At 42.8% G+C, this 17,373-nt stretch overlaps 1 protein-coding gene across 1 annotated transcript; it reads right to left on the bottom strand.

Annotated features, from left to right (window-relative positions):
• Window positions 1-829: 829 nt before the first annotated feature.
• Window positions 830-15,909, bottom strand: col1a2 (collagen, type I, alpha 2). The gene is made up of 47 exons (XM_068575302.1): window positions 15,833-15,909; window positions 15,265-15,321; window positions 15,010-15,054; window positions 14,855-14,908; window positions 14,643-14,696; window positions 14,473-14,526; window positions 14,306-14,359; window positions 13,609-13,662; window positions 13,284-13,328; window positions 13,031-13,129; window positions 12,737-12,790; window positions 12,324-12,422; window positions 11,888-11,932; window positions 11,666-11,764; window positions 11,490-11,543; window positions 11,296-11,403; window positions 11,138-11,191; window positions 10,871-10,969; window positions 10,569-10,622; window positions 10,272-10,370; window positions 10,109-10,162; window positions 9,945-9,998; window positions 9,717-9,770; window positions 9,387-9,440; window positions 9,234-9,278; window positions 8,908-9,006; window positions 8,645-8,752; window positions 8,290-8,343; window positions 8,136-8,189; window positions 7,328-7,381; window positions 7,140-7,193; window positions 6,926-7,033; window positions 6,769-6,822; window positions 6,129-6,182; window positions 5,824-5,985; window positions 5,613-5,720; window positions 5,337-5,444; window positions 5,042-5,095; window positions 4,845-4,952; window positions 4,674-4,727; window positions 4,459-4,566; window positions 4,311-4,364; window positions 3,871-3,978; window positions 3,541-3,784; window positions 2,752-2,936; window positions 2,382-2,624; window positions 830-2,206 (listed from the first exon to the last, which is right to left on the bottom strand). The coding sequence occupies exons 2-47, from the start codon at window positions 15,265-15,267 to the stop codon at window positions 2,060-2,062; spliced, it is 3,810 nt and encodes a 1,269-aa protein (XP_068431403.1). The 5' UTR covers window positions 15,268-15,321; window positions 15,833-15,909; the 3' UTR covers window positions 830-2,059.
• Window positions 15,910-17,373: the final 1,464 nt, after the last annotated feature.

Here is a 17,373-nt window from a genome sequence, read left to right as displayed (position 1 = left end):
AACCTCCAACCGATTGGTCTGGTAATCATATGCCCGCCAAAAAAATAATATAACCAGTACTGTAAGAGAAATGTAGTAAAGAAGAAACTAAAGTAAAACGTAGAATTTTAAATGTTTTAATTATGTCCTATACTATTGCACTGATAATTGACACGCACCAATCACTGAGCAAAATTCCTTATGTGCAACATACGTGCACCGTTTCTGTTTCTGATTCTGGAGTGGGATTAAATGTGTAAAGGTATATTCTAAAATCGCACTTCAGCAAAGACACTTGTAACCTTCCATCACAGCTATTAAAAAAGACTTCAAACATCATCCAAATTAACAAAAGTGTCACTATAGCTGTGAAATAAATTTGATGTAAACCATTTGTTTGTATACTGGTGTCTGCATGATAAAAGGTTCCATATTTAGTTTAATATCATAAGTTGTATGCATAACATGCTGTAGACCTGTAGTTGCAACAGGCATCCCAGTCTTTGCTGCTCCGTGGTCGAAGTGATCCATTTGTTAAAATACATTGCACTTCCAGCAGGGATTTGAATAACAATACCACTATACTGCTCTCTAGTGGTTATCGGAAGTGCTGCATGTTACTTTTTATGTATCGATGTCTTAATCTTCAGATGAACAGAACTGCTTCTTCATGAGGAGGTATAATTAAATGAAAACGTCCAGAAAGCTTGCATATCCCAGTTCCCGCAACACACTGAACTCATGCTGATTCTCAGCGGATTCTCTGATAAAGTGACAAAACAAGCAATTTTGTCCCCACATTGAATCTAACAAAATCGGTGTGTATTTATCACTGCAAATCAAGCCTTGATCCAAACCACAGAAATTTATTTGGATGCAAAAGCTGTATTATGCAAGGAAAAGCAACATCAGAGGATGCATATTTACAAGACACAATGCACGTTAGTAATCACACATTGGCATTGACAGTGTCAACAGAAATTTTCTGTACATTGAAATCGGATGTACCGTTGAAAAGCATGAAAGAGGGGGAAGGTAAATAAGATATGGCTGTGCTTACACAGTAGAAAGATGTTTAAGGTATTGATGTTACTATCAGCCAAACTAGAACCAAAATACAGTGACAAACCTTCAATGGTGTCATTAAAACATGAAAGCACTTAAGTCACTGAGTTGTGTGTTTTGGAACATTGGACATGCTTTATTTCAGAACTTTTCACAATTTATTTAAACATCTCACATATACAAAATAGGTACAATAGACTTTGTGGTTTCATTTTTTGAGAGAGAGAGGCCGCCTAAAAACCATTCAGAATTGGATGAAGTATGTGCTGTCAGTATAAACACTCAATGTGGGGTTTTGAATTTTAAAAAAGCCTGAACAAAAAACCAAAACAAAAAAAAAACCTTCTAGACAAAACAAAAAAAAGCGAAACAAAATGAAACAAAACAAAAACCAGACATCAGAATTAGAAACATTCCACCTGCTTAAAGTGGGGGAGCATCAGGGGACGAATGCAAGACTCCTCACATGTCAATACAAAGTAATACAGTAAAAGTGGTTAGCTCCACAGCTGCATATTAGCACCATAGATCTCTGCTTCAAGTAACTGAGCACCTTCCGATACAGCTTGAAGCATTAGAAGTCTTAACATCTCTGTTGTGGACCCAGGTTTTGTCAAAAGTATTTTCTTTAGGTACAGGCATGAGGTAGCTTAAACCTTTTTTTCATGGAAATTGTGGTTTTAAACCTCCTCTTTGGAAGATATACAAAGACCACAAAGTGATGCATACTTTCAGCGTTTTTATTACACTTCTTTTATTTTTTACAAAAGGATGACATGATGTCCCACAACAAGCTGTTTTCCCGCGTCCCTTTGGGTTGCTGTATTAATTTGCATTGCACAAACGCTCCGTTCAGTCCGTTCAGTCCTCTCAGATATTGCCCATCTTAAGCAAGTGGATGCGCAGAGAGATATCAGCATTCAGTATAAAAAAAAAACAACACAGAAAGAAGGGCAGAGATTTTGTTTTTTTCGTTCTTTCTCTCTTTTCGGTTTTTAATTTATCATGAGTCTATTTATTTGAAACAGACTGGGCCAATGTCCAAACCAAACTCCTGATCAGCTCCACCAATGTCCATAGGTGCAATGTCGAGGATGGGCAGGCGAGATGGTTTATTTGTTCTGTACTCAATCACTGTCTTGCTCCACTCACCAGTGTGTCTCTGCAGGCGTAAAGAAAGAAAAGGAGAGACCAAATGTTAGAATAACGACAACATCATACACATCAAACAGCTCTGTCTCATGACACCAACAACTGCATTGATGTAGCAATTTATAAGTGAGGAAGAATGAAACTGAAGCAATGAAGGTAACAGTGATGACCAAGGAGCAACTCACAGTGCAGCCGTCCTCGAGCACGGAGAAGGTGAAGCGGCTGTTGCCCTCGGCTCTCAGCTCAACATCGTTGGAGCCCTGGATCACCACAGCCTTCTTCAGGTTACCGGTCTCATCGCTCATGTAGGCATTGCTGTTCTTGCAGTGGTAGGTGATGTTCTGGCTGGCGTGGTTGGACAGCAGGCGCATGAAGGCAAGCTGGGTGGCCATGCTCTGGGGGCTGAGGGTCTCATCATTGTAGGTGAACTGCACGAAGGAAAGAATCGAACATATGACATCTGTTATTACTGTTGTTTCCTGGTTGTGTGAGCATGTGTGATGTTTAAACCTCTTTTTTTAAAATAAAACACATTTTCTCTCCGGAGATGCTCACCTCAGTACCACCGTTGATGGTCTCTCCGAACCAGACGTGCTTCTTGCCTTCGGTGCTTCTGAACCAGTTCTTGCGGGCGATGCTCTCGGGGTGGGCGTGGATGCAGGTCTCACGGGTGGTGAAGTCGCAGAAGACCTTGATGGCGTCATTGGTGCATCCCTGGTTGGGGTCAATCCAGTAGAATCCTACAAAGCAGGAAAAAGAGTGTCTTACTCTACTACATATGGGCTTTAAAAGATATTGTAACCTTACTACATTACATTACATTTCATTTAGCTGACGCTTTAATCCAAAGCAACTGACAACAAGTGCTTTCAACTGTGAGTACAAACTCAGAACAACAAGAATAAGGGAAGTACACATTCTTCAATAAAGTCAAACAACAAAATGTTATCAGCAAGTGTCATTTAAGTGCTACTAAAGTACTACTACTACTGCTACTACTACTACTACTACTACTACTACTACTACTACTACTACTACTGCTACGGCTACCTTCCTTATTCAAGGTGTAGTCAAAAAAGATGTGTTTTTAGTTTGCGACGAAAGACTTTCTGCTGTCCTGATGTCTATGGGGAGCTCATTGCACCATCGAGGAGGCAGGACAGCAAACAGTCGTAAATAGACTTAGTTGAGTGTTTAGCTCATAGTGACGGAGCTGCAAGTTTTACCATGTCCTGGATGTAGATTCGACCCAATCTGTTCGCAGCGTGGTATGCCAGTACCAATGTTTTGAAGCGGGCAGCCAGCGGTAACCAGTACAGCGCTGTCAGAATAAATTGAGCTTACCGTTGCTCCATTCGGGGTGGCTGAGCTTGATATCACGGCAGGTGCGGGCAGGGTTCTTCCTGGATCCCTCTGGAGTGAGCAGGTTCTCGATCTGAGTGTTGAGGGACTTGATGGTGGCATCCACCTCGTAGTCCTTGGCTCTCAGAGAGGGCTGATCAGCTCTGTACTCATCGTATCCTGAGACATCATATCCACCACCAGCGGGGCCGGGAGGTCCGGCCAGACCGGGAGCTCCAGCAGGACCCTGATATGGATAAAAGAGAGGATTGATATGTGGATCACAGTAGCAGTTGTCAACTGACTAGTTTACAAGAATCTAGATGTGCTTACAGCAGGTCCAACGTATCCAGGGGGTCCACGAGCACCAGGAGAGCCAATGGTTCCATGGCTGCCGGCTCTGCCATCCTTACCAGGGGGTCCGTGGGGTCCAGCAGGTCCCTGAAGAGGTTATTACATGACACAATTAAACATTGGTCTTTTTTTAGAAACCCATGACTGTATGTTACTGTACTGTATGTCCTGTATTTGGAGTTTTAGTGATCACAAAAAGAATGCAATGCAACAGAGAATTTTGAGATAGTTATTAATGTCACGTCTCTGAATGTGGTTCATTGCAGCACAATGAATTCTCTGTCATGGTTTCTGCCTCCCTGACCTTTACGAGCTCTCTAATTGCTCGCTCACATATACACCTTAGATGTTGATTTGATTATAGGATATGGTGCATCGATGAATACAGGTGTATTGTGGGCTATTAGGATTCCACTCACTCTGGGTCCAGAAGGTCCATTTGGTCCAGCAGATCCAGACTCACCGGAGGGTCCCTAACGGGAGACAACGTCCATTATAGTAGACATTGTAGATAAGGTGAACATCAACACATATTTTGTGGGCATTATGATGGTATGGGTCACTCACAGAAGGTCCAGGCATTCCCTGGAGACCAGCATGTCCACGCAGACCCTTCATGCCTCTCTCTCCATTGTCTCCACCAACTCCCTTCTCGCCACGGGTTCCAGCAGGTCCCTATAAAACACACACACACACACACAAACGTGATACATCCATGTAATTTTAGGCGGTTAACTATTATATGTACTATTTCTGTGACTATCCGGGTTCATTGTACTTACGGCGGCACCTCTGGCTCCAGCTGCTCCAGCAGGTCCAGAGGGACCTCCTGGGCCCTAGAGACAAGAAGAGACAGGAGTAAAAGAATGAGAGAGCAGATTAATGTCGACGTTGCGTAACCTGCGAATTCATTTGGAAATTGTCCAGCAGTGAATTCAATGAGTTCTACGTACAGACTCTCCACGGTTTCCAGGTCTGCCAACAGCGCCAGAGGGTCCATTAGGTCCGGGGGAACCAGAAACTCCCATGGAACCAGCAGGTCCGGGCTCACCACGGTCTCCCTAAACATGGCGGAAAGGTGTTGATGTGGGTCAAAGCACAGCATGGGTGTGTGCGCACAAGTGCTTCAATGTGGATGAACAGGCATTACCTTGAATCCAGCAGTACCGGGACGACCAGGGGGTCCGTCGTTACCAGGGTTACCCTGTAGATGGCAAAGAATATTTCAGCTTAAATAAAAGTTTCTATCTTGTTATCAGACTGTCGTGTCATGTTCTTGTGAGTGCATATTTTTGTTTAATCCACAAAAGTAAATTTCAACCAAGAAAGTGTTACATTTGCATCAAGTCAATCAACTAGGAGTACTTCTACTTTCATACTCTCTCCTCATTTAGTTACCACGGCAGGTTTGTGCAGTACTTGTAATGAGCCAGATCGATCCTTACCTCACGTCCAGCCTCTCCCTGGGGTCCGGTCATACCGGGCAGGCCAATGTTGCCAGGGGCACCACGAGCTCCAGCGGAACCAGGTGGTCCAACTCTACCGGGCTCTCCCTATGGGAGGATGCAGAGAAAACGGCTGAGTGCAATACAGTCACTGCGTGTGATACAACAGGTATGGAATTCATGTTTGACCCTCTGGTAGATCTTTTCAGGAAAAAGGTGCAGTTGTTGATTGAAATCATCCAGGGCATAGTGACTGAAAATGATCCACAAATTTACCACTGCACCAGCACCGCCGGGTGTACCACGATCTCCTCTAGCACCAGCCAGACCAACGAATCCTTGGAATCCAATAGCACCACCGGTTCCAGGAGCACCAGGAGCACCCTAAACACACACAAGCCACATATTAATGTATTGGCGATGGATGTATATTCCCATAATACAACATTTCAGTTTTCCATGTTTTCATAATTCAGATCTAACTTACAGGGGGACCAGACTCTCCAGAGGGTCCTTTCTCTCCGGTGAGACCAGGTGGTCCAACCATCCCTTGTTCTCCAGAAGGACCACTGGGACCAGAATCACCACGGAGACCACGAGGACCATCCTTGCCAGCGGGACCAGTGAGGCCAGGGGGTCCGACAATACCCTGTGAGGCGAAGAGGAGCAGAATGTGTTCACGTCAAGCGCTCCGTTTCACTCATACGAGAAGATGATCGGAAAATATTACGTAATCCAATGCATTGCATGTGGGCTTGCACAAATTGTATGCAATATAAGAGCAATACTCACAGCGGGACCAGATCCACCAACTCTGCCAGCAGCACCAGGGAAACCAGTCAGACCCTGACATTGGAAACACACACCATCAAAGGTTACACAGCGGTCATCAAGAGTGTGTGCTGGGTCGGTTTGCATGTGTCTAAGTGTGTGTGTGTGTGTGTGTGTGAGTGGACATCAGAGAGGTAAGATAAGGATTTGTTCTGGCCATGGGGCACAAATGAATAAAAAAAATAAAATAACAGAAAGAACACAATATGTTCAAAACGTGGCTTTCAATTCTGCTGCAGCTATGATACATTTGACTGAAACCTAATTTATTGTCAAAGTCAAGGATTTGTGAGTTTGTGGCTAAGTGCTGCAGGTAAAAGCATTTTCATGGTGTTTTTTGCGGAAAACTGAGAGCTACTTTAAAAACAGTGGTCGTCCTGTGACATTTTCATTTGTTAAAAATATATCTTTTTAGATTAAACTGTCTCTTTAGTTTAATGATGTTAAATTCCAGTTACTAAATGCTCTTGTTGCCTTCATTTGAGTTGAAGTCAGTGTGTGACTGTGACAGTGTAAAACAGTGATTAGGATTATGTATTAAATGCTTCTGGGTGCAATAAATGTAATCATAAGAAAATATTTGTGATGTTTTAGTACTCACAGGAGGTCCGTTGTCTCCACGACCACCAGTAGGTCCACCAGGGCCAGAAGGACCCTAGATAAACAGAAATCCAACACCATTCACGTTATTCATATCTCATTTGAGTTTTTACATTGTCAATGTAAGCGCCTGAATGTCCACTGTAAAGGGTACTAACGGGAGGTCCAGACTGTCCAGCGGGTCCAGCAGGGCCAGATGGGCCAACTTCTCCCTTTACTCCACCAGGTCCACGCTCTCCTCTTGCTCCAGTCTGACCGTCAGCACCCTGCAAACATGAAGAGTAATGGGGCTGGGTCAATATCTGGGTGTGTATGTATTTGTATCATCGCATATCGTGTTTTGTAATGCAAGATGATCGGCTGCTGGCTTACAGGGGGTCCAGCGAATCCGGGAGATCCGGCAGGTCCAACCTCTCCACGCTCTCCCTGTGGAGAACAAGTAGTGGGTCAGAAGGCAATTTATTCTGCTCTTAATGTCTGTTTTTGTTTTGATATGTATGTCAACAGGTGATTTATGGTGAAACGGGTTGTAAAGAAGGAAGTCAGCTGTTGCTACTTACAGAGGGTCCACGAGCTCCAGCGGGGCCGGAAGGTCCGAATCCACCGCTCTCACCCTGGAGGAGAGAACAGTGAGTGTTTCATTAGCTTAGCATAGCTCCAGCAAGATATCCATTCATCCATTATCATCCACTCAGACACACATGAGACATCTTTTGTCATCAGCAGCATTGTTATAAATAGACTCTCAAACTGCAAATAGCTAAGGAATTTAAACAAAAATTGATATGAATGAAGTAAAAGATAATTCTTAGGTTTGTTTTTTTTTTTTTACGAAATAATGCTAATGTTGTGTCATTGTTTGTTTTGTTCAGAAATATAGACAAATGTGCAGTAAACAGTTAAGGAAAAGGCTGCTGCAAAGTTATGTGTCTGCCTGCTGCATGTATTATGTTTTCACCTATGACATCCTAGATTAAGCTGTGGTTGAGCTATTGCTGTAATATTATAAATCCACCATCAGGCGGCAGTGTTGAGGTTCTAGCATCAGAAACAAGGTTGAAGTGGGGGTTCTCCTACAGAGGAATGTGGTGATCGAGGATATGGATTCGGGTTGATCAGCCAAGTGATCATTTCTGACTGTGATTTGATATCAAAAACCATTCTTGATGTTTTTTTCCTGGAGGTCCCTAGTACGAGAGTCTGCCATCCATCTTGAATAATAAAGCAGCCCTTTTTTTTTTAGCTCGTTAGAAAGCTCCATAACGTTAATTAATCTGTGATACGGTTTTCATCCTCAATGTCCTCATTCTCATGGTTTATCTCAATATTTGTTTTGTGGTAAATAATATCCACACATCACCAACTTACCTTATCACCATTGGCTCCAGTGGGTCCAGGAGGACCAGCGGGTCCAGCCATGCCCTAGAATGAGCGATGAGAGGACACTTAGACTAAGGCTCTGCTTGTTACGTTTAATTTGTTTTATATCAAGTGACTCAAGAAGAATTAGAGTTGAACTTACACGGCTGCCATCTCTGCCAGCATTGCCATCAAGTCCTCTGTGTCCAGCCTCTCCCTGACGGAGAGAGCGAAGGAGGGAATGATAGAGAAGACATTGTTTTAACAGGGATCACGTAAAACAAACACAAACTTTAATGCTTCCAATCTGGTGCATTATATGGTGATATAGTTCCAAGCAAATTTTCAGGCAGGTGATCAATAATCCAAACGGCATATACATGACATGAAACAAGCATTATGAAGTTAATACTGTTCAAAATATACATAGTCTGATTGTTAACAAATCTCGTTAACACATTTGTGCTATTTTGAGGGCTGACATCCCTCTATATTTGTGGTAGATTTTTGCTGCTTACCTTCTCTCCCTTGCCTCCAGGGCCACCAGCGGCTCCACGCTCTCCGGGCATGCCGCCGGGTCCCTGGTGTCCAGGTCCACCTGCAGCTCCAATAGCACCAGGCTCTCCCTGGAATTCGAAAGAACAAACTATGGTTTATGTTTGCATAAAACACACATGGTTGTTTAAAATACATTACCTCATATATTAACTTGACGTCAACATATTCTGATTCTACAGGATCATTTTAGAGATAAACAACCATTTCTTGGCAACATTTTTACCTTGCCACCATCAGCTCCGGGGGCTCCAGCGGGTCCACGGGGTCCAATTGGTCCCTGAGCTCCATTAGCGCCGGCAGCACCGGGGTTACCGCGCTCTCCCTGCAGGAACACGCAGAGGGAGTCAGTGTATTGTCTTCAGCTAGTTGCTTTATTAAACGAATGCAAATGTAATTTGCCACAATGACGGAGAATGATGGATATATCGTTTGTATTATAACTAATGGTTTTGGCATCATACTATAATTAAAATATTGGAGAGGCTACTCATCCTGAATATTAAGTGGAAACTAAAAAAGTCTCTGCAGTACATGAACAGGTAAACTTACCTTGGCGCCAGCAGGTCCAGCAACTCCATGGTCTCCTGGGATTCCCTAGAAAGACACAAGAACGGCGCGTTGGAGGTGTACTGCTTATTCTAATATATATATATATTAGAATATGTGTGGTTCGACTTGGAAATATCAGTGTGTGTTACTTACTCTTTCTCCGGGCTTGCCACCCTCTCCAGCAGCTCCAGCGGAACCGGGCAGACCCTGAAAACATCGAGCCGCAACATCAGGACCAATGTAACCAACTCAAAGCTGCCGTTCATGCAGATACAGCTATCTTAAAAATACACCTGAGGTGCATGTTTTATATCACGTTTTCTTAAACCTCTCAGGGAAATAGGTTGGGAAGCTACCAAGTTGATATTGCACCTTCACTGAAATTGCTCTGATGAATGCACTTTTATGTTTTTGAAATATTTATATTATTATTTCATCTTGTTTTCAATGAGCACGGAATATAATCAGGTAATGGATCCGAACCTGGAAGCCAGGAGCTCCAGAAGCTCCCTGCTCTCCCTTCTCACCAGGACCGCCCTGTAGCAAAAGATAAAGAAAAAACAAGAGTGGTTAAATTGTGTCGGTATTTGTCTAAAAGGGCAATTTATTTTGTATTTATACATATGGATATATATATATATATATATATATATATATATATATATATATATATATATATATATATATATATATATATATGAGAATACTTACAGCAGGTCCAATAGCACCAGTGGCTCCATTGTTGCCATCAGGTCCAGGGGCTCCCTAAATAGGAATATGATGAGTTGTTGTAACAACGGACAATGGAGCTAACGCAGCATGACAAAAGGTTCTATCAGTAAGAGTATTTAACACTTGCAGGTATTTTGACTTACTCTCAGTCCAGTGGGGCCAGAGGATCCCTTATCTCCGGGCTTGCCACCCTCACCCTGACGGAGAGCAGGTTAAGCACACGTTACGATAAACTTGAAAATGAAAATCAAGATAGAGAAGTAGCTTGAAATGCATATTGTTTGTCTTGGCTTTGTTTCTACTTACAGAAGGTCCTTTGGGTCCAGGGAAACCAATGTTTCCGGGCTGGCCTCTAGCCCCAGTGGGGCCGGGAGGTCCAGAGCGGCCATCTTGTCCAGCGGGGCCCTGGAGGAGGAAACCGGAAGAACAGCGGGATATTAATAATGATTATAATATCGAAAACATTACATAATGAGATTGTGTCCTGAAGTAACATTTGGGGATACTTGGGAATATGATCAATATCCTCCAATATCCCGAAATAATATTTGGGGATATTATCAATCATAGCTTCATAAGTTTCAGTGTCAGTGATTTACTCACAGCAAGTCCCTCCTTTCCTGGGGGTCCGGAGCTTCCAGGGCTTCCTGGCATACCCTGTACATGATACATATCAATTTATCGATTAATCAAACAAACAGACAAAGACTTTTGATCATTTGACCAACTACTTTTTAACAGTTCTGGGTTTAATCATTTACACAAGGCAAATTTACTTCACACAATAGCCATTCACTAAAGTCATTACAGCGCTGCTGTTTCAAGCTCGCAGCCTTTTCTCGCTTTAACCTAGACGAGAACTAACATGGACACCAGACGAAATACAAACTTAGCAAAAGACTTACCCTGAGACCAGCTGGGCCAGACTCACCGGCGCGGCCAGCATCTCCAGGGGGTCCACGAGGTCCAGCATTACCAGTGGAACCACGGGCACCGGGCATGCCCTGAGAGGAGACAAAGAGCAATGAGGAGGCAGCTCCACCTTACGACTGAATGTTACTATATATGGAAGCATAACATGACTTTATTCCTGGCTTCTCATTAGTGTAATTAAATATAAATGTGTGTTGTCAACGTTGCACGTTGGTGGAATGTGTTCATTGCACACTCACAATTGGGCCAGTTCTTCCCTCACTACCAGGCATACCACGGCTGCCAGGGCTGCCCTGCAAGAGACAAACAGGCATCAGCAGGTGATCCACGAAACGTGGCTCTGAATATGAAATGATTTGGATGCAACGCCGCCCATCAGAGATGGTCCGGTACTCACTCTAGCGCCACGGTTTCCAGCAGGGCCAGTGGCACCAAGCTCGCCATTGGGTCCTCTCTTGCCCTCCTCACCCTGAGCTCCGGGGATTCCCTGAGGTCCAGCGTTACCCTGAGGAAGGCGACAGACAAGTTTGAGGGACAACAGTCTTCACATTTGGCGAACTTTTAAACAAAAAGATCCGGATGTGAACTTACAGGCTCTCCTTTGGGTCCGCCGTCTCCCTTAATTCCCTGAGCACCAGGATCTCCCTAAAACAGATCAACAGACAGCATTTCACTATTTACACAATTATGTGTACATCGGCATAATTTCAAAAATAATAATTCAAAAATGTTTTGTCGTTGTGTGTGTGTGTTGGTTGTGTACTCACGGAGAGGCCTCTCTGTCCAGCTGCACCCTGAGGGCCCTGGGGTCCAGGTCCTCCTCTTGGTCCGGGGAAGCCAGGAGCTCCAGAAACACCAGGGGCACCCTAAACACCAGCCACGACGGACAGGTGAGCATCACTAAAGCCCACCTTGAAACATTGCCTACATTTTGTGCTGCATGGGTTACATTGGTTGTAACCTCTATGTGACCCTATGTGAGCACTTACAGCGGGTCCCTTGGGTCCATTCAGGCCATTAGCACCAGGGTTTCCCTGCAGGAAAAGAACAAAACATTAGAGAATCCTATTAAAACACTAAAACAGTTAACTTATAAACACCTCGCTACAAACATGTGTACATTTCACTTTTTTAATATTTAAAAAGTGCACTCTAAAGATATGGAATATGTCATAATAGTTCATATGGTAAGTTAAGTAAATGATAATTAAATGGCTCTGTAAAGGATTACGTTAAGGTAAATGTGGCAGACAAATCAATATAAATCATAGAATAATTATTTTTAAAAAATGTCAACATTTATTATTAATAGAGTTTAGGAATAATCAATATGGTCTGACACAACAATCGAGACAAAATCAAGGACTAAATAAAAGACAAGAAGGTGACTTGGGAGTCCGAGCTGTAACAGCTTTGTATACGTACAAGGGGACCAACGGGGCCAACAGCACCATTGACTCCGGGCTCTCCTCTAGCTCCCTGACCTCCAGTTGGGCCATTAGCTCCAGCAGGTCCAATCTCTCCCTGTTAAAGAAAGAAATACATTCATAATCAATTAATGTGATCATAACAGGGTTGTTTCTTAAGGATGTGTTGAAATGATGAAAACAAACGGTCCAGAGTGAGAGAGGCTGAACTATTCCCATGGGGATAATACACAAGAAGCCATTGGGATGGCAAACATTGACAGATGGTCAGGTGGGGTTCATTTGTCTGACAGATAGCGATACTGTATGTTGATGAGAACGCTCTCTATTTGTGAGCCTACACATGACCATCTCTGGGAGGACGTGTTGTCAAAAGACAGTTAATGCTCCAGGAAGTGACATCACAATTACCTTGGGTCCGGGGCCTCCGGGGAAACCTGGGGGACCAGCAGATCCGAGAGGACCCTGGGTAGAAGAAGAGCAAATATAACATCCATATATATGTAATAAAGGTCAAAGCTTATGTTAAGTTTGTCTAATATGGGTACAATACCATGCATATAATAATATTCAGTAGCATATTTATTCATTTATATGTCAATATATCAATCACCAAGTACAATCTGGATTGGTAGCTTGAGTTCAATATGCACAACATACATTAATCTAACAAGGCTTTAAAAGGTTTAAAAGGCCAATACTCACAGCAGGGCCGGCGGGTCCAACATTGCCATCAGCACCTCGAGAACCAGCAGGGCCGGCAGGGCCGGGACGGCCTCTCTCGCCAGTCATACCACGAGATCCCTAAACAGAGAATACAGAAACAATAGAAGACATGAGCAATGTGTCTTTACTGCATTTGTGTAATGATGAATGATGGCTAAATTATTATTATGGCAGGGTTTACTACGGTAACTAAGGTTTTATGCATGAATGGTGAACTCGATCAAAAACTTACAGCAAGTCCAGGACTTCCACTAGCTCCGTGGGCACCATTCTCACCCTATAGGAGAGACAGGAGAGGAGGTTAGGCATCCAGAGTGAAGCGACTTGATGTCAGAGGTGAAAACACTGACAAAGTGTTTGTAACACTAAACTGAATTTAGTTTTTTTGTGTGAGCATTTCATATCTACTTAAACTAGAGAAACTATGTTAAGGACATACATCCTTGCAGAGACTACAAGATACTACTCTAAAGTCTAACCCTGAGGTCGGCTGACATCAACATGAATACAAGAGAAAACCTATATGAATTTGAGTACTCATTGGGTGCCCTCCTTACCTTGGCACCGGCACCTCCGTTCTCTCCCTTGCGTCCATCCAAACCAGTGTAACCCTGTAACACAGAAATAGAGTGATGATGAAATACATGTTTAAGGTCAAACAGACATCACATTACAGCTTATGGGCGATATAAAGAGATAGCGAGTGCTATTATTTCCACTCCTATTAATTGGAACTAAACTGTGCTACTTCAGAAACAATTAAGAAGAGATGAAGGACAAAGTGAGGCGATGAGGATCCTTATTAGATAAATCTGATTATCAGAAGAATCAGTCAGTGGGATGCTTGCTCAAACTCTTACAAGAATATATACTGACAACAAGACATCCAAAATATCACGTAAGACATTCAGGAAGCTTGTCTGTTTGCAAAGGTGGTTTCTCAGAAAGTTTTATTATCTCACTTGATAATTTCTCATAAAAACAGGGATTAAAAATCCTGAAAGGCAGCCCTTAAGGTCTGTATCCGATCTACATTGCTAGTCAGGAGGCCCGAAAAAGGAAGGTAGTTCCAGTGTGGCTCGTTATGGGAGCATGATGCTCAAAAATAATTTAGTCCATACTGCACAGGTGTAGCTCTTCCATCATTCTTTTTTTTGTTTTGGAGCAGTTTTGGCTGCTTGCCTTCAAGCCACTGGGCTTCAGGTGATTAGATAAACCAGGCAGTCAAGTAGAGAGGACAAGATCAACACTCACTCTGTGTCCCTTCATTCCTGGAAGTCCGGGGGTTCCAGGGAATCCACGAGCGCCCTGCCATTCAAAATAGAGAAAATATTACTGCGGCATGTTTCATATTTATCGTTGAGATGTCTGTTTTCTATGTGTATGTTTCCATTCTCCTTGTTTCAGAGAACATCTCTTACCTGTGGGCCGGCGGTACCTCTGTCTCCAGGCTTGCCAGGTCTGCCGTTGTTACCCTGTGAGTCAGCAAAACAGACGTTTGCATTTGATATCGTTGCTGCTTTAGTCTTTACAAAGCTTGTAAACTATAATGCCTGAAAAGTGCTTTTTAGAAACACAAATGTATACGTACATCCTCTCCAGATTTGCCAGGAGGTCCTGGGGGGCCGGTGGGACCAACATGTCCCTTGGGAAGGAAAAGCAGAACATTTAGGGTCCCAAAGACAACAAATACTTTGAGGATTGTGGCAAATCTGTGCCAAGTCTGACAAAGAAATGTGCCCAAAGCAGTTCCAAACACATGATAATTTGAAGACTTGTGAGTATTTTGGAGGATAATCTTACAATCTGTCCAGACTCTCCGGGCTCACCGGGGTGTCCAGTGTGTCCCTGAGCTCCCTGTTGAATGACAAGAGGCCGTTATAGATATTATAGAGTCATATATACATTCTATGCAACATCATGTTTAAGTTAGATTAGGAGTTGGTGTGTGAACTTACAGGTGGTCCAGGACGTCCAGAAGAACCAGGGGGTCCAGGAGGGCCCTGAAAAGGAGAAATAAGTTAATTATACACCTCATTCATCAACAATAAATGAATCCACAATGGTGTGCTTTGTCATGTGTGTGAGGACTGCAATCATAATTCAAAGGTGTGAGATAGGTGTTCTACCATCTACTGAAATAAAGGTTGGTTTGTAGGACGATAAAGGTGTGTTTATTTGTGTGTATGTGGTAGAAAGAGCGGGTCCCTCACCATGGGTCCAGGGCCGGCATCGGGAGCTTTCACACCATCGTACTGAGCAGCAAAGTTCTGAGAAACAGAAGAAAAAAACACAACAAATGATTCAGTCATATTGTCACCATTGAACCAGCGGAGCGTGGATCCAGTTAAAGCAATAGCACTGGTCCCTGTTCCCAGGAGTCCACGTCTGCTATTGGCATGACACAACAATCAGCCATGAAACAAATACAGTTATAACATAAAACAGCTGGATGGGCTTTTTAAAAATTGGTTCTTGGGGTTGAAATCCTAAAAGAGATTTAACTTATATTAGTAGAAATGTAAATGACAAAGGGTCAAAGGTCATAGGGTTATGACAGCATACAAAAAAGCAACAGGGGTGAAACGTGGCCTGCAGCCCCGACTGAACTCAGACACACACAGACAGGTTGCAATGCTTTTTCTGCAGTTTGCATAATGAGAATCATTGGAAGTCAAACTACTGCTAAAATTGCATTGTTGTTTTAGATTTTGGACCACTTTTGAGATATACACTGTGAATCCAAGCTGCTTATTTCGTGAGTAAAAAGAGTGGACTTACTCCTCCGAGTCCAGGGGGGCCAGGGGGACCAGCGGGGCCATCGAGTCCGGGCTTGCCATCTCTTCCATTTGGGCCTTGAGGACCCTGTAAAAAAAAGATGATATAGTGAATAAACACTGTCACTGAATGAACAGAGGCTGGTATGATGGTTTCTTGTGATTCCTCGATTATTGTATTTCATGAACAGATAAATAGATAAAGATTGATCAATGTTGTCCCAAATTGTGTTTTTATACGATATGACGAGCGGACTTCATTTCAGTAACAACGAGGGAAGAAAATATGCTTTGAAAAAGTACATTGCTTATACAATAAATGTATGTATATAAATATGTACAGTAAATATTTTAAATAATACTCATTATATCCATCTCCACCACTAGTATTGTCACTACACACTAGGGCCTATGGGTGATGTAAACAAAGGGGTGTGGCCTACTGAGGTTAGAGGGTCAAATGGTGTCAACAAACACAGTGCCAAAGATGCATTAAAAAAAAAGCACCACATTAAGTGTATAAATAATATATTTGGTAACAGTAGTTTGATCAAAGAAAGCATAGTTTCGCTTCAGCTTACCCTGTCACCTCGAGGTCCTTTGTCTCCTCGGGGACCCTGCAGCAGAGAATCACTCAGTCAGACCAGAACACAGAGCGGAAGCTGCTTCAGCAACATGACACATCCTAAACATTCCCTTAGAAAAGCAGACGTCTACTCTGAAATACACTAAATATTACAAAAAGCAAATCAAAACCAGTTAGCAATTATATTTAAAGCAAACTGGTATAATTAATCAATAAAATGTGTATGAACAAAAGCCTCATCTTACAGTAAGAGGACAAGCAAGTTAAAAGACAGGGATTTAAACTGACATCTGAAAGATGCCCGCTGACCTTTTCTAATCTAAGCTACACTTTATGTGTCTGATATGTCACACTGTAGGTGCTAAATGACGCATAAGAACAACACCTCACCCTGAATCCCCTAAATAAAAAAGAACATAAATAAATGTAAGATTTATTTATTTAGTCTTGTATTTAACATATAGGCCTACAAAATGATGATGAGTGAAGATGTGATACTATAACAAGGATACATGAGTTAGAAGGAAAATGCAGCCGAGCAATGTGCATGTAATACAATCAACGTGTGCACAGAGATGCTAAAAGGAGCGTCCCAAACCAGGCTTAACAACCTCTGAGCAGAGTATATGTTAGTCCATGGAACAAATAAAGTTCTGAGATGAACCACACAAAGCATACGGCCCCTTAAACACAATAAACTGATGAACCACGTGGATTTAGGTAATCTCAATGATGAGCAGAGTCATTTAAACAAACACCCATCAGGTTCTGTTTGTCTTAGATTAGAACGGCCTCGATCTGATCTATAACAATTAAATAGGTTTCTATTTTTTAGCTTATCTGAGCTGACACATCAACCTTTCCAAACTGGTCTGAGATCAGCTTGCTTAAATCAAAATCAAATTCTAATCAAGGAGCAGGGGAAGACTCCAAACTGACCCAAAGCCAGCTGTTAGGGG

Source organism: Clinocottus analis, unplaced genomic scaffold (genome assembly GCF_023055335.1).
Source record: "Clinocottus analis isolate CAN_PGR_092001 unplaced genomic scaffold, fCliAna1.0.p SCAF_14, whole genome shotgun sequence".
NCBI lineage: Eukaryota > Metazoa > Chordata > Actinopteri > Perciformes > Cottidae > Clinocottus > Clinocottus analis.
Note: the sequence above shows the minus strand (reverse complement) of the source record. Positions and strands in the feature narration are given on the sequence as shown.

Coding starts and splice junctions, on each gene's coding strand:
- col1a2 (XM_068575302.1), bottom strand. Junction 11,933..12,323: donor TTGGCCCCGTTGGTCCCCTT/GTACGTATACAA, acceptor CTTTTCCTGCAG/GGAAACCCTGGTGCTAATGG. Junction 8,753..8,907: donor CCGGAGCTGATGGTGGCAAG/GTAAAAATGTTG, acceptor TTCGAATTCCAG/GGAGAGCCTGGTGCTATTGG.